Source organism: Rhamphochromis sp. 'chilingali' (assembly GCF_963969265.1).
Source record: "Rhamphochromis sp. 'chilingali' genome assembly, chromosome: 12".
NCBI lineage: Eukaryota > Metazoa > Chordata > Actinopteri > Cichliformes > Cichlidae > Rhamphochromis > Rhamphochromis sp. 'chilingali'.
In genome coordinates this window covers 25,975,122-25,995,165 of record NC_137939.1, presented here as the reverse complement: position 1 = coordinate 25,995,165, position 20,044 = coordinate 25,975,122, and the positions used below count along the sequence as shown (strand labels likewise).

General features: G+C 43.2%; 1 protein-coding gene across 2 annotated transcripts in view; it reads right to left on the bottom strand.

Annotated features, from left to right (window-relative positions):
* Positions 1 to 20,044, bottom strand: part of slc2a4rg (SLC2A4 regulator) — a 67,445-nt gene that overhangs the window by 12,001 nt on the left and 35,400 nt on the right. For both annotated transcript variants that reach the window (XM_080898113.1, XM_080898114.1), the window contains exon 5: positions 1,195 to 1,295. In XM_080898113.1, coding sequence (XP_080754239.1) covers positions 1,195 to 1,295 — 101 coding nt within the window. The remainder of the gene's footprint in view (positions 1 to 1,194; positions 1,296 to 20,044) is intronic.

The following is a 20,044-nucleotide window of genomic DNA, read 5'->3' as shown; positions in this document are numbered from 1 at the left end:
GGGAATTAAACTAACAAAAACAAAAACTAAGTACAACGCCCACAAGAGAAAATAATCCTTCGAGTAACAGTGTCTCTTTCTCTTAACTTAGAATTGCATAAAGGTATGAAATCGCTTTCAAGCCTTCTGTTAGTGATTTCTGATTACCCAAGGCGTACCTGCTGCACAGCAAAAACAGCCACAGCATGACTCATCAATGCCAGTTGACCATATATAATATAATGTGATGTCTTGCAAAAGAAACAACATCTCCATGCACTGTAATAAATTATGGGTTAAGCTGAGAAAAATTGGTCTTAACTGGGCAATGCACAGTTGCAGTCATAATTATTCACCTCCATAAACTTGTGATGTGAATACAATGTGAATACATTTTTCCTTTTGTAATATTCACCTAACCTTTTATGTGCCCTTTGCTTAAGAATGTAGAATCTTCCTTCAAGCACTGCCTTTTTTGGTGTAATCAATTTAGTCTTTCTATCTTTTGAGACAGATCATTTATCTTTGCTGTACTTGCTTCTTGGCTTAAACACCTGTATTTTCAGGATTTATATCTGCACAGCAGGTCTAAATCCCCTAAAAAAAAAATCTTATTTTTGAGCAGTTAGAAATTCATGCCAGAAAATGAAAATGTTTTACTTGTAAACCTTTGCATACGTTCCATGGCTGAATGGTTTTTGATAGCAAATGTGCCTGTGAGCACCTGTGCAGAGGCACAGTAATTCAATAGCCCAGTTGGACACCATCCAAACTGTGGCAATGTGTGTCACTTTTCTTGTCTTACCACACTATTTTAAAATCACAAGGTATGGGAGTATTATCTGGAGCTGCAGAAAAGAGATTACTAACACAAACAGAAAACACAGCTTTAAACAATGACAGCTTCACAAAAAAGAATATCCGTGTGATCTCTTGAGATTATAAAACACATGACGGTGGCATGGGTATGTTTAGGTATTTAGCTAAGAAAAGCATGGTGCTAAGTGCATGATACACACAATATAAAAAAAAAAAAAAACTATCTTTGAGAGCCTACAATTTTCTAATCATTTAATCGTTTTTTTAAACATCTGACAGCACAACATGAATATGCAGCTGTAATCTGGTCATATTTTACACAAATACAGTCTGCTGAGCCCCGAAGGCAGTAACTCAACACTGTGTGGGTTTACTTTGTGATGACTACCAACTAACCCCAGGTGGATGGTGCGGATGTGTCGCTGGATCCCTGAGGAGGTGCTGAGGACCTTTTCACAGTTCTTCCACAAGCACTTGAACATGACCTTCATTGAGTTCTGCAAGAGACGTTTACCAAAAACAAAACTAAAGTTAGCTGGCTGTTGCAAAATCTTAGCAGTTGTGCTCTGGTTTCTGAGTGAGAATCAAGCTGCAATTAAAACAATAAATAAATGAACACATTTTCTGCATAACTCAGTTATGCATGGGATGGCCTGTGTGGCCTCCTCAATAAGAACTGCTCTGTTGAGAAAGAGTAAGAGTACAGTGGGAACTCTTTGGGATGGAATGGGGATATATAGCACAGGAAATAATTCGGTGATTACATAAAAGGCTGGTCACACTGTTTAACAAAACATTCAAGACCTCTCACAAAACTAGACGTGTAATTTGGAAATTTTTCTCATAGCTGATCCTCTTGTTAGGGCCCGAGCACCGAGAGTGCGAAGGCCCTATTGTATCTGCTCCGTTTCTTATTATTATTATTAGGGCCCGAGCACTGACAGTGCGAAGGCCCTATTGTAATTGCTCTGTTTATTAGGGCCCGAGCACTGAGAGTGCGAAGGCCCTATTGTATCTGCTCCGTTTCTTATTATTATTATTATTATTATTATTAGGGCCCGAGCACCGAGAGTGCGAAGGCCCTATTGTATCTGCTCCGTTTCTTATTATTATTATTATTCACCCCAAACAAGGGCCTTTTTGAGGGCCTAAACATGCTCAAAAACTCATGAAATTTTGCACACATGCCAGGTCTGGTGAAAAATTTTGTATTTTAATGGTTTTACATATGAGCACTGGGAAATGGCTCTACAGCGCCACCTATGCCTTGTTAAATGCAGCCCTACGACCACATCGTTTGAGCTACATGTATGAAATTTGGCACACATGTGTATCATGCCAAGACGAACAAAAAAGTCTGTGGGCCCATTGACGCAAACCCAACAGGAAGTCCGCCATTTGGAAGAGAAGGTGACATTTTGGCTCTAATTTTGCCATTTCCATGCCTCGAACTTTTGCGAACTCCTCCTTGGGGTTTCATTTCATAACCTTCAAATTTGGACAGTGTCAACTACACCCTTGTGCCATGTTAAATTGCGGAGCTTTTGAGTTTTCACAATACTATGAGGCCGTGGCGCCATGGCGAATTTCGATGACTCGCCATGAAAATCTTATTGCCTCTCATTTTGTCATACATTTTCTGACCTTGACCAAAGTGAACACATATGATAAGGCTCCACCCCTGAACATATTTCAACTGCCATATTTGACATCAAGGACAGCGCCACCTAGTGGGAACAGGAAATGTCATGTTTTACACTTTGGGGTACAGTATTGTGATGGGTGACATCTGCAGCCTCAAATTTCTCCAGGAAAGCCTTAAGGAGTTGGTCTTGGGTTACAGTGAAAACTGTGACTTTTCGCCAAAGGGTGTGACCCCAGCAGCATGGCGAACTTTGATGTCACGCCATGAAGAAACAAATTAGTATAACTCAATGAAATCCAGTCTGATCAGTACCAGACTTTACAGGCATGATGTCAGACGCGCCCTGAACAGATTGATGTGCCCATTGTTGGAAATACGGACAGCGCCACCTAGTGGCAACAGGAAATGTCATGGCTTTAATTTTGTTGTACTGATTTTCACAGGTTCATCGTGGCCACCTCAAAAGCGGTGAATATCACCATCAGTCCCTCGTGATGCTTCAGTGCAAAAATTGTGACTTTAAACTGAACGGCGCACCCTGGTGGCAACGCTGTTCACCATGAAAGATGAAGTGGCTTTTGAGGGTCTTGGCAAGTTTATAGAGGCTTGAAATTTGGCACACACCTCCAAATGGATGTAGGCTTTGTTGTCATGTGATCATTTTCATTGAATAGCGCGAAATTGCTCCACAGCGCCCCCTACAAAATTTCAAAACAACAGCCCCTGCTCTGTGTTTTATGTATGAATCTGAAACCTGGTAGGCTTATAGGAGATATCAAGATGTACAAAAAAGTCTCTTGGAGCAATATCCCAAATCCAACAGGAAGTCAGCCATTTTAAAATTAATGTGCAATTTTGCCGACATTTTCCCCTCTTTTCAGGCTTCATACTTTGACGAACTCCTCCAAGGGATTTCATTATATTGAACCATTGTCCAGTGTGTGGAATCTAAAGACCTTTGTGATGTTAAATTGCGAAGCTTTTTACGTTCAGGGAAACGGGATGGTCATGGCGCCACGTGGAGTTTGAATCACTCGCCAAAACGCAGTAATCTGCTGTCACTCAAAAACACAATATCCAATCTCTCCCAAAGGTCGCAGGCATGATGAGACTCAAGCTCGGAAATGTTTGTTATGCCATTTGTCATTAATGGTTAGAGCGCCACCTAGTGGGACGACTATAATCATGATTGAATGAGATGAAAGGTTAGCTGTTGGTTAAATGCATGAATTCCATCAATGTGACATCAGATCGGACGTGCTGGTTTTAGGTGTTGGGTGTGGCTCGACATGCCGGGGTGCGAGGGCCCTCATAACGCTGCTTGCAGCTTTAATTATTATTATTATTATTATTCACCCCAAACAAGGGCCTTTTTGAGGGCCTAAACATGCTCAAAAACTCATGAAATTTTGCACACATGCCAGGTCTGGTGAAAAATTTTGTATTTTAATGGTTTTACATATGAGCACTGGGAAATGGCTCTACAGCGCCACCTATGCCTTGTTAAATGCAGCCCTACGACCACATGGTTTGAGCTACATGTATGAAATTTGGCACACATGTGTATCATTCCAAGACGAACAAAAAAGTCTGTGGGCCCATTGACGCAAACCCAACAGGAAGTCCGCCATTTGGAAGAGAATGTGACATTTTGGCTCTAATTTTGCCATTTCCATGCCTCGAACTTTAACGAACTCCTCCTTGGGATTTGGTCCTATAAACTTCAAATTTGGACAGTGTCAACTACACCCTTGTGCCATGTTAAATTGCGGAGCTTTTGAGTTTTCACAATACTATGAGGCCGTGGCGCCATGGCGAATTTCGATGACTCGCCATGAAAATCTTATTGCCTCTCATTTTGTCATACATTTTCTGACCTTGACCAAAGTGAACACATATGATAAGGCTCCACCCCTGAACATATTTCAACTGCCATATTTGACACCAGGGACAGCGCCACCTAGTGGGAACAGGAAATGTCATGTTTTACACTTTGGGGTACAGTATTGTGATGGGTGACATCTGCAGCCTCAAATTTCTCCAGGAAAGCCTTAAGGAGTTGGTCTTGGGTTACAGTGAAAACTGTGACTTTTCACGAAAGGGTGTGACCCCAGCAGCATGGCGAACTTTGATGTCACGCCATGAAGAAACAAATTAGTATAACTCAATGAAATCCAGTCTGATCAGTACCAGACTTTACAGGCATGATGTCAGACCCGCCCTGAACAGATTGATATGCCCATTGTCGGAAATACGGACAGCGCCACCTAGTGGCAACAGGAAATGTCATGGCTTTAACTTTGTTGTACTGATTTTCACAGGTTCATCGTGGCCACCTCAAAAGCGGTGAATATCACCATCAGTCCTTGATGATGCTTTAGTGCAAAAATTGTGACTTTAAACTGAACGGCGCACCCTGGTGGCAACGCTGTTCACCATGAAAAATGAAGTGGCTTTTGAGGGACTTGGAAAGTTTATAGAGGCTTGAAATTTGGCGCACACCTCCATTGTGATGAATGCTTTGTTGTTATGTGATCATTTTCATTGAATTGCGCAAAATGGCTCCACAGCGCCCCCTACAAAATTTCAAAACATCAGCCCCAGCTCTGTGTTTTATGTATGAGTCTGAAACCTGGTAAGCTTATAGGAGATATCAAGATGTACAAAAAAGTCTCTTGGAGCAATATCCCAAATCCAACAGGAAGTCAGCCATTTTAAAATTAATGTGTAATTTTTGTGACATTTTCCCCTCTTTCCAGCCACCGTTCTTTGACGAACTCCTCCAAGGGATTTCATCATATTGAACCAATCTCCAGTGTGTGGAATCTAAAGACCTTTGTGATGTTAATTTGCGAAGGTTTTTACGTTCAGGGAAACGGGGTGGTCATGGCGGCATGTGGAGTTTCAGTCACTCGCCAAAAAGCAGTAATCTGCTGTCACTCAAAATCAAAATGTCCAATATGTCCCAAAGGTCGCAGGCGTGATGAGACTCGAGCTCGGAAATGTTTGTTATGCCATTTGTCAGTAATGGTTAGAGCGCCACCTAGTGGGACGACTATAATCATGATTGAATGAGATGAAATGTTAGCTGGTGGTTGAATGCATGAATGTCATTAATGTGACATCACATCGGAGGTGCTGGTTGTAGGTGTTGGGCGTAGCTCGACGCGATGGGGTGCGAGGGCCCTCATAACGCTGCTTGCAGCTTTAATTATTATTATTATTATTATTTCGGCAAATGAATCGGCCTTTTGAAGGCCTAAACATGCTCGAAAACTCTGGAAATTTTGCGCACGCGTCAGGTCTGGTGAAAATTTACGTATTTTAATGGTTTTACATATGAGCACTGGGAAATGGCTCTAGAGCGCCACCTATGCCTTGTTAAATGCAGCCCTACGACCACATCGTTTCAGCTACATGTATGAAATTTGGCACACATGTGTATCATGCCAAGACGAACAAAAAAGTCTGTGGGCCCATTGACGCAAACCCAACAGGAAGTCCGCCATTTTGGATTGAAGGTGACATTTTGGCTCTGATTTTACCGTTTCCATGCCTTGTACTTTAACGAACTCCTCCTTGGGATTTGGTCGTATAAGCTTCAAATTTGGACAGTGTCAACTACACCCTTGTGCCATGTTAAATTGCGGAGCTTTTGAGTTTTCACAATACTATGAGGCCGTGGCGCCATGGCGAATTTCGATGACTCGCCATGAAAATCTTATTGCCTCTCATTCTGTCATACATGTTCCAATCTGGACCAAAGAGCACACATATGATAAGGCTCCACCCCTGAACATATTTCAACTGCCATATTTGACCTCAAGGACAGCGCCACCTAGTGGGAACAGGAAATGTCATGTTTTACACTTTGGGGTACAGTATAGTGAAGGGTGACATCTGCAGCCTCAAATTTCTCCAGGAAAGCCTTAAGGAGTTGGTCTTGGGTAACAGTGAAAACTGTGAGTTTTCGCGAAAGGGTGTGACCCCAGCAGCATGGCGAACTTTGATGTCACGCCATGAAGAAACAAATTAGTATAACTCAATGAAATCCAGTCTGATCAGTACCAGACTTTACAGGCATGATGTCAGACCCGCCCTGAACAGATTGATGTGCCCATTGTCGGAAATACGGACAGCGCCACCTAGTGGCAACAGGAAATGTCATGGCTTTAATTTTGTTGTACTGATTTTCACAGGTTCATCTTGGCCACCTCAAAAGCGGTGAATATCACCATCAGTCCCTCGTGATGCTTCAGTGCAAAAATTGTGAGTTTAAACTGAACGGCGCACCCTGGTGGCAACGCTGTTCAACATGAAAGATGAAGTGGCTTTTGAGGGTCTTGGCAAGTTTATAGAGGCTTGAAATTTGGCACACACCTCCAAATGGATGAAGGCTTTGTTGGCATGTGATCATTTTCATTGAATAGCGCGAAATTGCTCCACAGCGCCCCCTACAAAATTTCAAAACCACAGCCCCTGCTCTGTGTTTTATGTATGAATCTGAAACCTGGTAGGCTTATAGGAGATATCAAGATGTACAAAAAAGTCTCTTGGAGCAATATCCCAAATCCAACAGGAAGTCAGCCATTTTAAAATTAATGTGTAATTTTGGCAACATTTTCCCCTCTTTTCAGGCTTCATACTTTGACGAACTCCTCCAAGGGATTTCATCATATTGAACCATTCTCCAGTGTGTGGAATCTAAAGACCTTTGTGATGTTAAATTGCGAAGCTTTTTACGTTCAAGGAAACGGGGTGGTCATGGCGGCACGTGGAGTTTCAATCACTCGCCAAAAAGCAGTAATATGCTGTCACTCAAAGACACAAAGTCCAATCTCTCCCAAAGGTCACAGGCGTGATGAGACTCGAGCTCGGAAATGTTTGTTATGCCCTTTGTCTATAATGGTTAGAGAGCCACCTAGTGGGACGACTATACTCATGGTTGAACCAAATGAAATGTTAACTGGTGGTTAAATGCATGAATTCCATCAATGTGACATCAGATCGGACATGCTGGTTTCAGGTGTTGGGCATGGCTCGACACGCCGGGGGTGCGAGGGCCCTCATAACGCTGCTTGCAGCTTTAATTATTATTATTATTATTATTATTATTATTAGGGCCCGAGCACTGATAGTGCGAAGGCCCTATTGTAATTGCTCTGTTTATTATTATTATTAGGGCCCGAGCACTGACAGTGCGAAGGCCCTATTGTAATTGCTCTGTTTATTATTATTATTATTATTATTATTATTTCGGCAAATGAATTGGCCTTTTGAGGGCCTAAACATGCTCGAAAACTCATGAAATTTTGCACACGCGTCAGGTCTGGTGAAAATTTACGTATTTTAATGTTCTCAGACATGGCCAGGGAAAATTAGCTCAGTAGCGCCACCTAGAAAAATGAAAAACGCGAGCCCCCGGTATGGGTATGACCTACATGTTTGAAAGTCGGTACACCTATATAACGTTCAGAGTCGAACAAAAAAGTCTATTATGGCAATGTCCTAAACCCAACAGGAAGTCCGCCATTTTGGATTGAAGGTGACATTTTGGCTCTGATTTTACCGTTTCCATGCCTCGAACTTTAACGAACTCCTCCTTGGGGTTTGATTTCATAACCTTCATATTTGGTCAGTGCCAACTACACCCTTGTGCCATGTTAAATTGCGGAGCTTTTGAGTTTTCACAATACCATGAGGCCGTGGCGCCACGGCGAATTTCGATGACTCGCCATGAAAATCTTATTGCCTCTCATTTTGTCATACATTTTCTGACCTTGACCAAAGTGAACACATATGATAAGGCTCCACCCCTGAACATATTTCAAGTGCCATATTTGACATCAAGGACAGCGCCACCTAGTGGGAACAGGAAATGTCATGTTTTACACTTTGGGGTACAGTATAGTGATGGGTGACATCTGCAGCCTCAAATTTCTCCAGGAAAGCCTTAAGGAGTTGGTCTTGGGGTACAGTGAAAACTGTGGCTTTTCACGAAAGGGTGTGACCTCAGCAGCATGGCGAACTTTGATATCTTGCCATGAAGAAACAAATTAGTATAACTCCATGAAATCCAGTCTGATTAGTACCAGACTTTACAGGCATGATGTCACACCCGCCCTGAACAGATTGATGTGCCCATTGTCAGGAATATGAAGAGCGCCACCTAGTGGGAACAGGAAATGTCATGTCTTACACTTTGTTGTACTGATTTTCACAGGTTCATAGTGGCCACCTCAAAAGCGGTGAATATCACCATCAGTCCTTGATGATGCTTTAGTGCAAAAATTGTGACTTTAAACTGAACGGCGCACCCTGGTGGCAACGCTGTTCACCGTGAAAAATGAAGTGGCTTTTGAGGGGCTTGGAAAGTTTATAGAGGCTTGAAATTTGGCACACACCTCCATTGTGCTTAAGGCTTTGTTGTTATGTGATCATTTTCATTGAATAGCGCAAAATGGCTCCACAGCGCCCCCTACAATATTTCAAAACATCAGCCCCAGCTCTGTGTTTTATGTATGAGTCTGAAACCTGGTAAGCTTATAGGAGATATCAAGATGTACAAAAAAGTCTCTTGGAGCAATATCCCAAATCTAACAGGAAGTCAGCCATTTTAAAATTAATGTGTAATTTTTGTGACATTTTCCCCTCTTTCCAGGCACCGTTCTTTGACGAACTCCTCCAAGGGATTTCATCATATTGAACCAATCTCCAGTGTGTGGAATCTAAAGACCTTTGTGATGTTAAATTGCGAAGCTTTTTACGTCCAGGGAAACGGGGTGGTTATGGCGGAACTTAGAGTTTGAATCACTCGCCAAAAAGCAGTAATCTGCTGTCACTCAAAAACACAATGTCCAATCTCTCCCAAACGTCTCAGGTGTGATGAGACTCGAGCTCGGAAATGTTTGTTATGCCATTTGTACATAATGGTTAGAGCGCCACCTAGTGGAACGACTAACTAATCATGAATGAATGAGTTGAAATGTTAGCTGGTGGTTAAATGCATGAATTCCATCAATGTGACATCAGATCGGACGTGCTGGTTTTAGGTGTTGGGCGTGGCTCGACGCGCCGGGGGTGCGAGGGCCCTCATAACGCTGCTTGCAGCTTTAATTATTATTATTATTATTATTTCGGCAAATGAATTGGCCGTTTGAGGGCCTAAACATGCTCGAAAACTCATGAAATTTTGCACACGCGTCAGGTCTGGTGAAAATTTACGTATTTTAATGTTCTCAGACATGGCCAGGGAAAATTAGCTCAGTAGCGCCACCTAGAAAAATGAAAAACGCGAGCCCCCGGTATGGGTATGACCTACATGTTTGAAAGTCGGTACACCTATATAATGTTCAGAGTCGAACAAAAAAGTCTATTATGGCAATGTCCTAAACCCAACAGGAAGTCCGCCATTTTGGATTGAAGGTGACATTTTGGCTCTGATTTTACCATTTCCATGCCTCGAACTTTGACGAACTCCTCCTTGGGGTTTGATTTCATAACCTTCATATTTGGTCAGTGCCAACTACACCCTTGTGCCATGTTAAATTGCGGAGCTTTTGAGTTTTCACAATACTATGAGGCCGTGGCGCCATGGCGAATTTCGATGACTCGCCATGAAAATCTTATTGCCTCTCATTTTGTCATACATGTTCTGATCTGGACCAAAGAGCACACATATGATAAGGCTCCACCCCTGAACATATTTCAACTGCCATATTTGACATCAAGGACAGCGCCACCTAGTGGGAACAGGAAATGTCATGTTTTACACTTTGGGGTACAGTATAGTGATGGGTGACACCTGCAGCCTCAAATTTCTCCAGGAAAGCCTTAAGGAGTTGGTCTTGGGTTACAGTGAAAACTGTGACTTTTCGCAAAAGGGTGTGACCCCAGCGGCATGGCGAACTTTGATGTCACGCCATGAAGAAACAAATTAGTATAACTCAATGAAATCCAGTCTGATCAGTACCAGACTTTACAGGCATGATGTCAGACCCACCCTGAACAGATTGATGTGCCCATTGTCAGGAATATGAAGAGCGCCACCTAGTGGCAACAGGAAATGTTATGTCTTACACTTTGTTGTACTGATTTTCACAGGTTCATTGTGGCCACCTCAAAAGCGATGAATATCACCATCAGTCCTTCTTGATGCTGCAGTGCGAAAATTGTGACTTTAAACTGAACGGCGCACCCTGGTGGCAACGCTGTTCACCATGAAAAATGAAGTGGCTTTTAAGGGGCTTGGAAAGTTTATAGAGGCTTGAAATTTGGCGCACACCTCCAATGTGCATAAGGCTTTGTTGTTATGTGATCATTTTCATTGAATAGCGCAAAATGGCTCCACAGCGCCCCCTACAAAATTTCAAAACAACAGCCCCTGCTCTGTGTTTCATCTATGAGTCTGAAACCTGGTAAGCTTATGGAAAATATCAAGATGTACAAAAAAGTCTCTTGGAGCAATATCCCAAATCCAACAGGAAGTCAGCCATTTTAAAATTAATGTGTAATTTTGGCGACATTTTCCCCTCTTTTCAGGCTTCATACTTTGACGAACTCCTCCAAGGGATTTCATCATATTGAACCATTCTCCAGTGTGTGGAATCTAAAGACCTTTGTGATGTTAAATTGCGAAGCTTTTTACGTTCAAGGAAACGGGGTGGTCATGGCGGCACGTGGAGTTTCAATCACTCGCCAAAAAGCAGTAATATGCTGTCACTCAAAGACACAAAGTCCAATCTCTCCCAAAGGTCACAGGCGTGATGAGACTCGAGCTCGGAAATGTTTGTTATGCCCTTTGTCTATAATGGTTAGAGCGCCACCTAGTGGGACGACTATACTCATGGTTGAACCAAATGAAATGTTAACTGGTGGTTAAATGCATGAATTCCATCAATGTGACATCAGATCGGACATGCTGGTTTCAGGTGTTGGGCATGGCTCGACACGCCGGGGGTGCGAGGGCCCTCATAACGCTGCTTGCAGCTTTAATTAGGGCCCGAGCACTGACAGTGCGAAGGCCCTATTGTAATTGCTCTGTTTATTAGGGCCCGAGCACCGAGAGTGCGAAGGCCCTATTGTATCTGCTCCGTTTCTTATTATTATTATTATTATTATTATTATTATTATTATTCAGGCGAAACAAGGGCCTTTTTGAGGGCCTAAACATGCTCAAAAACTCATGAAATTTTGCACACATGCCAGGTCTGGTGAAAAATTTTGTATTTTAATGGTTTTACATATGAGCACTGGGAAATGGCTCTAGAGCGCCACCTATGCCTTGTTAAATGCAGCCCTACGACCACATCGTTTGAGCTACATGTATGAAATTTGGCACACATGTGTATCATGCCAAGACGAACAAAAAAGTCTCTGGGCCCATTGACGCAAACCCAACAGGAAGTCCGCCATTTGGAAGAGAATGTGACATTTTGGCTCTAATTTTGCCATTTCCATGCCTCGAACTTTTGCGAACTCCTCCTTGGGGTTTGATTTCATAACCTTCATATTTGGTCGGTGTCAACTACACCCTTGTGCCATGTTAAATTGCGGAGCTTTTGAGTTTTCACAATACTATGAGGCCGTGGCGCCATGGCGAATTTCGATGACTCGCCAAGAAAATCTTATTGCCTCTCATTTTGTCATACATTTTCTGACCTTGACCAAAGAGCACACATATGATAAGGCTCCACCCCTGAACATATTTCAACTGCCATATTTGACATAAGGGCCAGCGCCACCTAGTGGGAACAGGAAATGTCATGTTTTACACTTTGGGGTACAGTATTGTGATGGGTGACATCTGCAGCCTCATATTTCTCCAGGAAAGCCTTAAGGAGTTGGTCTTGGGGTACAGTGAAAACTGTGAGTTTTCGCAAAAGGGTGTGACCCCAGCAGCATGGCGAACTTTGATGTCTCGCCATGAAGAAACAAATTAGTATAACTCAATGAAATCCAGTCTGATCAGTACCAGACTTTACAGGCGTGATGTCAGACCCGCCCTGAACAGATTGATGTGCCCATTGTCAGGAATATGAAGAGCGCCACCTAGTGGGAACAGGAAATGTCATGTCTTACACTTTGTTGTACTGATTTTCACAGGTTCATCGTGGCCACCTCAAAAGCGGTGAATATCAACATCAGTCCCTCGTGATGTTTCAGTGCAAAAATTGTGACTTTAAACTGAACGGCGCACCCTGGTGGCAACGCTGTTCACCATGAAAAATGAAGTGGCTTTTGAGGGTCTTGGCAAGTTTATAGAGGCTTGAAATTTGGCACACACCTCCAATGTGATGAAGGCTTTGTTGTCATGTGATCATTTTCATTGAATATCCCAAAATGGCTCCACAGCGCCCCCTACAAAATTTCAAAACCACAGCCCCAGCTCTGTGTTTTATGTATGAATCTGAAACCTGGTAGGCTTATAGGAGATATCAAGATGTACAAAAAAGTCTCTTGGAGCAATATCCCAAATCCAACAGGAAGTCAGCCATTTTAAAATTAATGTGCAATTTTGGCAACATTTTCCCCTCTTTTCAGGCACCGTGCTTTGACGTACTCCTCCAAGGGATTTCATCAGATTGATGCAATCTCCTGTGTGTGGAATCTAAAGACCTTTGTGATGTTAAATTGCGAAGCTTTTTACATTCAGGGAAACGGGGTGGTCATGGCGGCACGTAGAGTGTCAGTCACTCGCCAAAAAGCACTAATCTGCTGTCACTCAAAAACACAATGTCCAATCTCTCCCAAAGCTCATAGGCGTGATGAGACTCGAGCTCGGAAATGTTTGTTATGCCATTTGTACATAATGGTTAGAGCGCCACCTAGTGGAATGACTAACTAATCACGAATGAATGAGTTGAAATGTTAGCTGGTGGTTAAATGCATGAATTCCATCAATGTGACATCAGATCGGAGGTGCTGGTTTTAGGTGTTGGGCGTGGCTCGACGCGCCGGGGGTGCGAGGGCCCTCATAACGCTGCTTGCAGCTTTAATTATTATTATTATTATTATTCCGGCAAATGAATCGGCCTTTTGAGGGCCTAAACATGCTCGAAAACTCTGGAAATTTTGCGCACGCGTCAGGTCTGGTGAAAATTTACGTATTTTAATGGTTTTACATATGAGCACTGGGAAATGGCTCTAGAGCGCCACCTATGCCTTGTTAAATGCAGCCCTACGACCACATCGTTTCAGCTACATGTATGAAATTTGGCACACATGTGTATCATGCCAAGACGAACAAAAAAGTCTGTGGGCCCATTGACGCAAACCCAACAGGAAGTCCGCCATTTTGGATTGAAGGTGACATTTTGGCTCTGATTTTACCGTTTCCATGCCTTGTACTTTAACGAACTCCTCCTTGGGATTTGGTCGTATAAGCTTCAAATTTGGACAGTGTCAACTACACCCTTGTGCCATGTTAAATTGCGGAGCTTTTGAGTTTTCACAATACTATGAGGCCGTGGCGCCATGGCGAATTTCGATGACTCGCCATGAAAATCTTATTGCCTCTCATTCTGTCATACATGTTCCAATCTGGACCAAAGAGCACACATATGATAAGGCTCCACCCCTGAACATATTTCAACTGCCATATTTGACCTCAAGGACAGCGCCACCTAGTGGGAACAGGAAATGTCATGTTTTACACTTTGGGGTACAGTATAGTGAAGGGTGACATCTGCAGCCTCAAATTTCTCCAGGAAAGCCTTAAGGAGTTGGTCTTGGGTTACAGTGAAAACTGTGAGTTTTCGCGAAAGGGTGTGACCCCAGCAGCATGGCGAACTTTGATGTCACGCCATGAAGAAACAAATTAGTATAACTCAATGAAATCCAGTCTGATCAGTACCAGACTTTACAGGCATGATGTCAGACCCGCCCTGAACAGATTGATGTGCCCATTGTCGGAAATACGGACAGCGCCACCTAGTGGCAACAGGAAATGTCATGGCTTTAATTTTGTTGTACTGATTTTCACAGGTTCATCTTGGCCACCTCAAAAGCGGTGAATATCACCATCAGTCCCTCGTGATGCTTCAGTGCAAAAATTGTGAGTTTAAACTGAACGGCGCACCCTGGTGGCAACGCTGTTCAACATGAAAGATGAAGTGGCTTTTGAGGGTCTTGGCAAGTTTATAGAGGCTTGAAATTTGGCACACACCTCCAAATGGATGAAGGCTTTGTTGGCATGTGATCATTTTCATTGAATAGCGCGAAATTGCTCCACAGCGCCCCCTACAAAATTTCAAAACCACAGCCCCTGCTCTGTGTTCTATGTATGATTCTGAAACCTGGTAAGCTTATAGGAGATATCAAGATGTACAAAAAAGTCTCTTGGTGCAATATCCCAAATCCAACAGGAAGTCAGCCATTTTAATATTAATGTGTAATTTTGGCAACATTTTCCCCTCTTTCCAGGCACCGTTCTTTGACGAACTCCTCCAAGGGATTTCATCATATTGAACCAATCTCCAGTGTGTGGAATCTAAAGACCTTTGTGATGTTAAATTGCGAAGCTTTTTACGTTCAGTAAAACGGGGTGGTTATGGTGGCACTTAGAGTTTGAATCACTCGCCAAAAAGCAGTAATCTGCTGTCACTCAAAAACACAATGTCCAATCTCTCCCAAACGTCTCAGGTGTGATGAGACTCGAGCTAGGAAATGTTTGTTATGCCATTTGTCAGTAATGGTTAGAGCTCCACCTAGTGGGACAACTATAATCATGATTGAATGAGATGAATTGTTAGCTGGTGGTTAAATGCATGAATTCCATCAATGTGACATCAGATCGGAGGTGCTGGTTTTAGGTGTTGGGCGTGGCTCGACGCGCCGGGGGTGCGAGGGCCCTCATAACGCTGCTTGCAGCTTTAATTATTATTATTATTAGGGCCCGAGCACCGAGAGTGCGAAGGCCCTATTGTATCTGCTCCGTTTCTTATTATTAGGGCCCGAGCACCGAGAGTGCGAAGGCCCTATTGTATCTGCTCCGTTTCTTTTTATTATTATTATTCACCCCAAACAAGGGCCTTTTTGAGGGCCTAAACATGCTCAAAAACTCATGAAATTTTGCACACATGCCAGGTCTGGTGAAAAATTTTGTTTTTTAATGGTTTTACATATGAGCACTGGGAAATGGCTCTAGAGCGCCACCTATGCCTTGTTAAATGCAGCCCTACGACCACATCGTTTGGGCTACATGTATGAAATTTGGCACACATGTGTATCATGCCAAGACGAACAAAAAAGTCTGTGGGCCCATTGACGCAAACCCAACAGGAAGTCCGCCATTTGGAAGAGAAGGTGACATTTTGGCTCTAATTTTGCCATTTCCATGCCTCGAACTTTTGCGAACTCCTCCTTGGGGTTTGATTTCATAACCTTCATATTTGGTCAGTGTCAACTACACCCTTGTGCCATGTTAAATTGCGGAGCTTTTGAGTTTTCACAATACTATGAGGCCGTGGCGCCATGGCGAATTTCGATGACTCGCCATGAAAATCTTATTGCCTCTCATTTTGTCATACATTTTCTGACCTTGACCAAAGTGAACACATATGATAAGGCTCCACCCCTGAACATATTTCAACTGCCATATTTGACATCAAGGACAGCGCCACCTAGTGGGAACAGGAAATGTCATGTTTTACACTTTGGGGTACAGTATAGTGATGGGTGACATCTGCAGCCTCAAATTTCTCCAGGAAAGCCTTAAGGAGTTGGTCTTGGGTTACAGTGAAAACTGTGAGTTTTCGCGAAAGGGTGTGACCCCAGCAGCATGGCGAACTTTGATGTCACGCCATGAAGAAACAAATTAGTATAACTCAATGAAATCCAGTCTGTTCAGTACCAGACTTTACAGGCATGATGTCAGACCCACCCTGAACAGATTGATGTGCCCATTGTCGGAAATACGGACAGCGCCACCTAGTGGCAACAGGAAATGTCATGGCTTTAATTTTGTTGTACTGATTTTCACAGGTTCATCGTGGCCACCTCAAAAGCGGTGAATATCCCCATCAGTCCCTCGTGATGCTTCAGTGCAAAAATTGTGACTTTAAACTGAACGGCGCACCCTGGTGGCAACGCTGTTCAACATGAAAGATGAAGTGGCTTTTGAGGGGCTTGGAAAGAATATAGAGGCTTTAAATTTAGCACACACCTCCAAATGGATGAAGGCTTTGTTGTCATGTGATCATTTTCCTTGAATAGCGCAAAATGGCTCCACAGCGCCCCCTACAAACTTTCAAAACCACAGCCCCTGCTCTGTGTTTTATGTATGAGTCTGAAACCTGGTAAGCTTATAGGAGATATCAAGATGTACAAAAAAGTCTCTTGGAGCAATATCCCAAATCCAACAGGAAGTCAGCCATTTTAAAATGAATGTGCAATTTTGGCAACATTTTGCCCTCTTTCCAGGCACCCTTCTTTGACGAACTCCTCCAAGGGATTTCATCAGATTGAACCAATCTCCAGTGTGAGGAATCTAAAGACCTTTGTGATGTTAAATTGCGAAGGTTTTTACGTTCAGGGAAACGGGGTTGTCATGGCGGCACGTGGAGTTTCAATCACTCGCCAAAAAGCAGTAATCTGCTGTCACTCAAAGACACAATGTCCAATCTCTCCCAAAGCTCATAGGAGTGATGAGACTCGAGCTCAGAAATGTTTATTATGTCATTTGTACATAATGGTTAGAGCGCCACCTAGTGGAACGACTAACTAATCATGAATGAATGAGTTGAAATGTTAGCTGGTGGTTAAATGCATGAATTCCATCAATGTGACATCAGATCGGACGTGCTGGTTGTAGGTGTTGGGCGTAGCTCGACGCGATGGGGTGCGAGGGCCCTCATAACGCTGCTTGCAGCTTTAATTATTATTATTATTATTATTATTATTATTATTCAGGCGAAACAAGGGCCTTTTTGAGGGCCTAAACATGCTCAAAAACTCATGAAATTTTGCACACATGCCAGGTCTGGTGAAAAATTTTGTATTTTAATGGTTTTACATATGAGCACTGGGAAATGGCTCTAGAGCGCCACCTATGCCTTGTTAAATGCAGCCCTACGACCACATGGTTTGAGCTACATGTATGAAATTTGGCACACATGTGTATCATGCCAAGACGAACAAAAAAGTCTGTGGGCCCATTGACGCAAACCCAACAGGAAGTCCGCCATTTGGAAGAGAAGGTGACATTTTGGCTCTAATTTTGCCATTTCCATGCCTCGAACTTTTGCGAACTCCTCCTTGGGGTTTGATTTCGTAACCTTCATATTTGGTCAGTGTCAACTACACCCTTGTGCCATGTTAAATTGCGGAGCTTTTGAGTTTTCACAATACTATGAGGCCGTGGCGCCATGGCGAATTTCGATGACTCGCCATGAAAATCTTATTGCCTCTCATTCTGTCATACATGTTCCGATCTGGACCAAAGAGCACACATATGATAAGGCTCCACCCCTGAACATATTTCAACTGCCATATTTGACATCAAGGACAGCGCCACCTAGTGGGAACAGGAAATGTCATGTTTTACACTTTGGGGTACAGTATAGTGATGGGTGACATCTGCAGCCTCAAATTTCTCCAGGAAAGCCTTAAGGAGTTGGTCTTGGGTTACAGTGAAAACTGTGACTTTTCGCGAAAGGGTGTGACCCCAGCAGCATGGCGAACTTTGATGTCACGCCATGAAGAAACAAATTAGTATAACTCAATGAAATCCAGTCTGATCAGTACCAGACTTTACAGGCATGATGTCAGACCCGCCCTGAACAGATTGATGTGCCCATTGTCGGAAATACGGACAGCGCCACCTAGTGGCAACAGGAAATGTCATGGCTTTAACTTTGTTGTACTGATTTTCACAGGTTGATCGTGGCCACCTCAAAAGCGGTGAATATCACCATCAGTCCCTCGTGATGCTTCAGTGCAAAAATTGTGACTTTAAACTGAACGGCGCACCCTGGTGGCAACGCGGTTCATCATGAAAGATGAAGTGGCTTTTGAGGGGCTTGGAAAGTTTATAGAGGCTTGAAATTTGGCACACACCTCCAAATGGATGAAGGCATTGTTGTTACGTAACCATTTTCCTTGAATAGCGCAAAATGGCTCCACAGCGCCCCCTACAATATTTCAAAACATCAGCCCCTGCTCTGTGTTTCATCTATGAGTCTGACACTTGGTAAGCTTGTGTAAGATATCAAGATGTACAAAAAAGTCTCATGGAGCAATATCCCAAATCCAACAGGAAGTCAGCCATTTTAAAATTAATGTGTAATTTTGATGACATTTTCCCCCCTTTTCAGGCCTCATACTTTGACGAACTCCTCCAAGGGATTTCATCATATTGAAGCATTCTTCAGTGTGTAGAATCTAAAGACCTTTGTGATGTTAAATTGCGAAGCTTTTTCCGTTCAGGGAAACGGGGTGGTCATGGCGGCACGTAGAGTTTCAATCACTCGCAAAAAGCAGTAATCTGCTGTCACTAAAAACACAATGTCCAATCTCTCCCAAAGGTCGCAGGTGTGATGAGACTCGAGCTTGGAAATGTTTGTTATGCTATTTGTCAATAATGGTTAGAGCGCCACCTAGTGGCATGACTATAATCCTGGTTGAATAAGATGAAATGTTAGCTGGTGATTAAAAGCATGAAATCCATCAATGTGACATCACATCGGACGTGCCGGTTTGAGGTGTTGGCAGTGGCTCGACGTGCCGGGGGTGCGAGGGCCCTCATAACGCTGCTTGCAGCTTTAATTATTAGGGCCCGAGCACTGACAGTGCGAAGGCCCTATTGTAATTGCTCTGTTTATTATTATTATTATTATTATTTCGGCAAATGAATTGGCCGTTTGAGGGCCTAAACATGCTCGAAAACTCATGAAATTTTGCACACATGCCAGGTCTGGTGAAAAATTTTGTATTTTAATGGTTTTACATATGAGCACTGGGAAATGGCTCTACAGCGCCACCTATGCCTTGTTAAATGCAGCCCTACGACCACATCGTTTCAGCTACATGTATGAAATTTGGCACACATGTGTATCATGCCGAGTCGAACAAAAAAGTCTGTGGGCCCATTGATGCAAACCCAACAGGAAGTCCGCCATTTGGAAGAGAAGGTGACATTTTGGCTCTAATTTTGCCATTTCCATGCCTCGAACTTTTGCGAACTCCTCCTTGGGATTTGGTTGTATAAGCTTCATCTTTGGTCAGTGTCAACTACACACCTGGGCCATGTTAAATTGCGGAGCTTTTGAGTTTTCACAATACTATGAGGCCGTGGCGCCATGGCGAATTTCGATGACTCGCCATGAAAATCTTATTGCCTCTCATTTTGTCATACATTTTCTGACCTTGACCAAAGTGAACACATATGATAAGGCTCCACCCCTGAACATATTTCAACTGCCATATTTGACACCAGGGACAGCGCCACCTAGTGGGAACAGGAAATGTCATGTTTTACACTTTGGGGTACAGTATTGTGATGGGTGACACCTGCAGCCTCAAATTTCTCCAGGAAAGCCTTAAGGAGTTGGTCTTGGGTTACAGTGAAAACTGTGACTTTTCGCAAAAGGGTGTGACCCCAGC